The sequence below is a fragment of the Argentina anserina genome, chromosome 3 (genome assembly GCF_933775445.1).
Source record: "Argentina anserina chromosome 3, drPotAnse1.1, whole genome shotgun sequence".
NCBI classification, from domain to species: domain Eukaryota; kingdom Viridiplantae; phylum Streptophyta; class Magnoliopsida; order Rosales; family Rosaceae; genus Argentina; species Argentina anserina.
This window is the reverse complement of record NC_065874.1, coordinates 3,360,974-3,366,544: the sequence shown is the minus strand read 5'-3', so window position 1 is coordinate 3,366,544 and position 5,571 is coordinate 3,360,974. Positions and strand designations below refer to the sequence as shown.

The 5,571-nt window shown below is 39.5% G+C and overlaps 1 protein-coding gene across 1 annotated transcript; it reads right to left on the bottom strand.

The window, feature by feature from the left end:
* Window positions 1-627: 627 nt before the first annotated feature.
* Window positions 628-2,106, bottom strand: LOC126785742 (CBL-interacting serine/threonine-protein kinase 20). Its single transcript, XM_050511375.1, has one exon. It carries the CDS (start codon window positions 2,023-2,025, stop codon window positions 628-630), a length of 1,398 nt encoding a protein of 465 aa, XP_050367332.1. The 5' UTR covers window positions 2,026-2,106.
* Window positions 2,107-5,571: the final 3,465 nt, after the last annotated feature.

Sequence of the window (5,571 nt, the reverse complement as noted above, 5' to 3'; positions counted from 1 at the left end):
CATCTCTGTCAAAAATGTGGACTATTTCATCACAGAAACTCTGATGTAATTGAAAACTTCTCCTCACAGGCTTGAATCTTCGGTAGTGTATTAGTTTGGTTCATGGGAAGGGACTTCCATCACCAATTTTCTAATCCGCGAGCCAAACGAGTTAGAGGTACCAAGAACAGATAATTTGGTTTTAGATATTCATTAATTAATGCTCATATAGGGAGCCATGTTAATGTTACTGATGAAACTTGAAAGGCCTGACTGCCACAAAATTCTGCAGGGTATTAACAGATATCAGGACATTCATGATCATGTATTTTAAATATCCCACCTCATAACTGTCCTGCTTTGCCTGCCTATATATGCAGAAATTAACGTTCTAGAGGTCACCATTGTATGGTTTAAACTTCAAACCTCTTTTTACAGATACTATCTGAAACCATATTATTCTTGAAGTACCTCCTTACATTTATATATCTGTCGAATTCAGAGGGAGAAAATACACAACATAGAAAAAGGATAAAGACTGAAAACCCTGAAATGTAATGAACGAAGATACAAATGTTCAGGCTTCAGAATTAGTTAATACACATTATGACGTGATCAAGAATTCCAGATAAAAATCGACCGAAAAACCTAAGAAACTTGAGTTGCTGGCTGATGTTGTTGCTGTGGATCATTTCCTTGCCAAGTCCATACTATGTCTTTAAGGGAGGGCTTTAAATCTTGGTCATAGAATTGTATGTATTCCAAAGTGTCCCCTGCTGTTTTCTTCACCTCCACAACGAAAAATGAAGGTGTGACCTCGAAGATCTCAGCATCAATACCAAGCTGCCCTTTCCTTCCTTCCCTGCTGCCCTGCAACTTGACAGTCCCATCCTTCTGCATGCATCTGAATCTCTCCATCTGTGCAATCTGTTCAAATTTCGAAACAATAGTAGACGCTGGTTTTGTAGTGGTGAATCGTGACTGCGATGACCTATGCTTCTGATCACCCTCAAACAAACCGGAGAGATCAAATCCCGGCGAGAGAGATATGATGTCAAAAGCATTGAAGTTGGTTGGCCTCATGGAGCTTGCTTCTACAGTAGTAGTTCCTGCTTTCTTATCAGAACTGCCTTCTAAACTGTCTGGTGATCCAAAAGCAGAACACACATCACTGATAGATGCGTTTGGATCACCTGGAATTGGTAATGGGGCTTCAATATGCTTAAACCCCTTCTTGAACCAACTGTTCACCATGATCTTATCCACGCTTATTCTGGTGGTCGCATTGGGATCAAGAATCCGTGAAAGAAGCTTACGAACCTCTGGAGGGAACCATTGTGGACTCTTGAAGTCTCCTCTGCTGATCTTCCTGTACATTTCCATGAGGTTTGTGTCATGGAATGGAAGAAAACCAGCCATAAGAACATAGAGCACAACCCCGCATGACCATGTATCAGCCTTGGCACCATCATAACCTTTCTTGTGAATCACTTCTGGTGCTACATATGCAGGAGTTCCACAAGTTGTGTGCAGCAGACCATCTTGCCCTCTGGACTCTATCAATGCACTCAGACCGAAATCCGAAACCTTGAGGTTACCATTCTCATCAACCAGGAGATTCTCTGGCTTGATGTCACGGTGGTAGACTCCGCGGCTGTGGCAGTAATCAACGGCGCCAATCAACTGTTGGAAGTACTTTCGAGCCATGTCTTCCTTGAGCTTCCCTTTGGCAACCTTATTGAAGAGCTCACCACCTCTCACATACTCCATGGCAAAGTATATTTTGGTCTTGCTGGCCATGACTTCATAGAGTTGAACAACATTGGGATGCCTAACAAGGCGCATGACCGATATTTCACGCTTGATTTGATCAATCAATCCAACCTGTTGAACCTTCTCCTTGTCTATGATCTTAATAGCAACACTTTGGCCGGTCCTCAAGTTTCGAGCATGGTAAACCTTTGCGAAAGTACCTTTCCCCAGAAGGCGCCCAAGCTCGTACTTCTGCATCAATATGTTTGCTTTCTTGTTCTCCATTTTGGACATTGTGATGAAGAAACAAGATCAATACAAGCAATCAGTGACAACGTTCACTCGATTGCATAGCGCCTTTGATGTCTCCCATACATACTCTGATCACATTGATTGAAATGAAGAACAGAAGTTAATAACTAATATCTACAAATTAAGAAACTAAATTGGAAGAAAGAAAATCACAGTCCCGGACACAAGGAATTCAACTCATGCATGCCAAAAGGCAGGATGAGGGAAATCCCTTGTGAATGCAAAACCAATGCTTAAGGATTTTAACCCATGCCAAATAGCATCATGAGGAAAACCCCTAGCGCAAGGAAACAATGCAATAAAAAACCAAGTTATCAACAACAAGCCTACCAAAACATTGTCTCTTAATAGAACAGAGAGACCCTCCTATTCCCAATACCAGGCAATCTTGCTCTGTTGTGTAAAAATAGCAGCACTATATTGTGTCCTCTGTTAAGGAGTACTGGACCTGATTTAAGCTCCTATGTTTAGTAGTAGACAGTTAGAGGTTTTGCTATTATAAGAGCAAAAGATACACTTATTAGAATCCGACACACAATAATCTGAACTTGTGGTTGAGATTGAAGCTCAAGCAGTTTCTCCAATTTGGTCCACAATGAGAATCTGATTGACCTTGAGCCAAGGAAGAGATCCATGTGGATGCCATGTGGGTAATCTGGTGTGACCTACATGATCTGGTTTTTGGCCACAGAGTTGATACAGTGGGAGAGGAAATGAAGGAGGCTGTAAACTTGTGGTGGTCGAAGGTGGTGGAAGTTGGTCCACTCAGAGACTGGTACCAAACGGAGAATGACTTCGATTTGTGGCATCCCCACAAAATATCAACTCCCAGAGTCCAATCCGATATCGATGTCTCTCTCTTTAAAGGCACAGTGTGATGGTTGGGGTTTTCCAGTTACTCTGTTTAGATATGATTCTCTCATGTCATCTTTGCCTGACTAGACTCTGTAACATCCCATCTCCTAAAACAAAGTAACACACTAAAATTATTGACTCTCAATCTCCTAAAGTCATATGTCAAATGTCAAAACAAAACAAAAAACTTTCAAAAGAATAACTAAAAAAATCTAATCTATTGTCATGGTAAAATTGATCAATGAATTACACCGGATAGCGTTTGTTACAGAAATTGGTCGGTATAAGAGGCACTTAGTTCCAAGAACTAGAATTTCGGCGAGAACGAAAATATCGAGATCTGAAAATTGAAAACTTCGTTTTTAAAAAATAATTAAATAAATTGATGGAAATTTATATAAAAACATGAAAATTTTAAATAAAATTTTGAGAAATGTTTATTTGATCAATTATCTACTATATGTCATAAGATATAACTATTAGTTTATAGTGAGTTATAGTAATTTGAGGTGTAATAATCGTCGAGTATTATTAAAAATATACTTAGAATCTATATAATATTATATTTACTCAAAAGGGAGGCTAGCCAATCAAGTTTTATTTACATATGATACATTAAACATGAAATTACATGAGTGATTTAGAACCACATAAATAATCTATGAGGTATACAATTTTCACTATCTTCATCATGTTTTTGAGTAAAATCTTGAGTTAGTTTTGAAGAATAGTCATTAAATAATACCTCCCATTTCTAATTTTGCATATACTAACTTATATGCCAACGATAGAAGTTTTGTGAAGATTGTGCATCAGATTGTGTCCATATGTTTTCACTTGATTGCATCTCATGAGAGAATAAATACAGTGGATAAGACATGTTGAATTTCCCTCATAAGGGTAAGGTCCATCATTGCTTCTTCCTAGACCAAAGGGGTTCGATTCCCCTCAACAACTAGTTCGGTTATATTTCAATTTTAAGTGAATGTTGAGATATGAAATGCAATATATAATAAAAAGAGTCATATATAACAATATGTTGGTGTAGTAAAGTTGACTATAACTTTGTGCTTGCAAAATAATAGATTAGAGGTTCGATTCTCCTAATTAGTGATTTTTTATTTTATTTGAAGTTGGCCTGACACGTGGCGATATTATGAAAATATCGAGAAATTTCGAAAGTTTCCGGATATATCGGGAAATATCGAAAATTTTCATAAAAAAATGTTTGTTATGTAACAGATATATCCATATGCCAAAAATGAAAACTTTCGCAGAAATATCGAGAAAATTATAGATATTTTAGTCCTTGCTTTAATCCATTGTCCAAAGACACATGATCATTGAAATGACATTATTCAATCCAATACACAATTATTTGATGTCACATGAAAATGATAAAACTGCTGATTGCGAGACCTAAGAACTAGAGAGGAATCCATTTCGAGCCATCAAAGCTAATACTAGCACTGTTCTTGAAATCAAGAAAGCTGCATTCGCTTTTATCTGCATATAATCTGTAAATCTGAAGTAGGCTCTTGTTACTCGCTCTATTCACAAGAGGAAGTAAGTAGATGACATGGTTTTGGACTTTTGTCATTTGGATCAGTCAGTGAACGAGCCCATCAAGAAAAGTAAAGCAAGAACCCATCAAGAAGCTCAAACCGAGAACTATTACCGGTGCAACTAAGTGCGGCGATTTGGGTCGCCGATCGGGGTCTGCCAGAACAAGGCTGCTTGTGGTGCAGCCGAGCAGGCTAGGCAGCTGTTGTTAGCGAGGCTAGCGGCGGCCGGAAAAACTAGGGTTTTATGTTTGTTTTTTTTAATTTGTTTGGCTAAAAACTCATAATAGAAGTGTTGATACCGTGTAAAAGTAAAACGGAATTGGTCTACTCGTATTATTATGGAGTCCTTTTATATAGGGAAAATATTACAAGGGAAAATATCAATCAGCTTAATGACAATAACATTAATTAATACGTTACATAATTTAGATCCATAATTAACTAAATATCAAAACTAATTGTCTTCGTCAGTTACTTTGACGAATGCACACTAATAAAGTAATAATGTTTTTCTTTTAACATTTCTGTCCATATGTGAGGATAAAAATATAGAAGAATAAATTTAGTAGTTCATGTTCCGGGAGAATTACTATTCTACCCTTGTGTGTGTCTTAGCCTAATAGGTTTCCTGTTAGGAGATAGATTAGCATCTCCGTAGTAGATTAGGACTCCGAATCCTACGGGATTGTGGTGTTGTAAATGCCTATATATAGGCCCCCATATCATTCAATAATATACAAGTATTTCATCCTCAAACACGTTATCAGCACGAAGCCCTAAAACCCTGAATCTTTTAGAGCCTTCCGAAATTTTTTTCTCTTCTTCCCTCCAGCCCCCCCTGCCGCCGCAGCCCCTGCCTGCCCTCGCAGCCCCTGCCCCTCGCAAGCCTCCGCAGCCCTGCAGCCCCTGCCCGCAGCCCTGCTGCTCGCCGCTCGCCGCATTCGCCGCTCGCTGTTCGCCGCATTCGCCGCATTCGCCGCTCGCCGTTCGCCGCATTCGCCGCTCGCTGCATTCGCCGCTAGCCGCACTCGCCGCACTCGCCGCACTCGCCGCACTCGCCGCACTCGCCGCTCGCTGCTCGCCTCAAAGCATTCAAAATTGCTCCTCC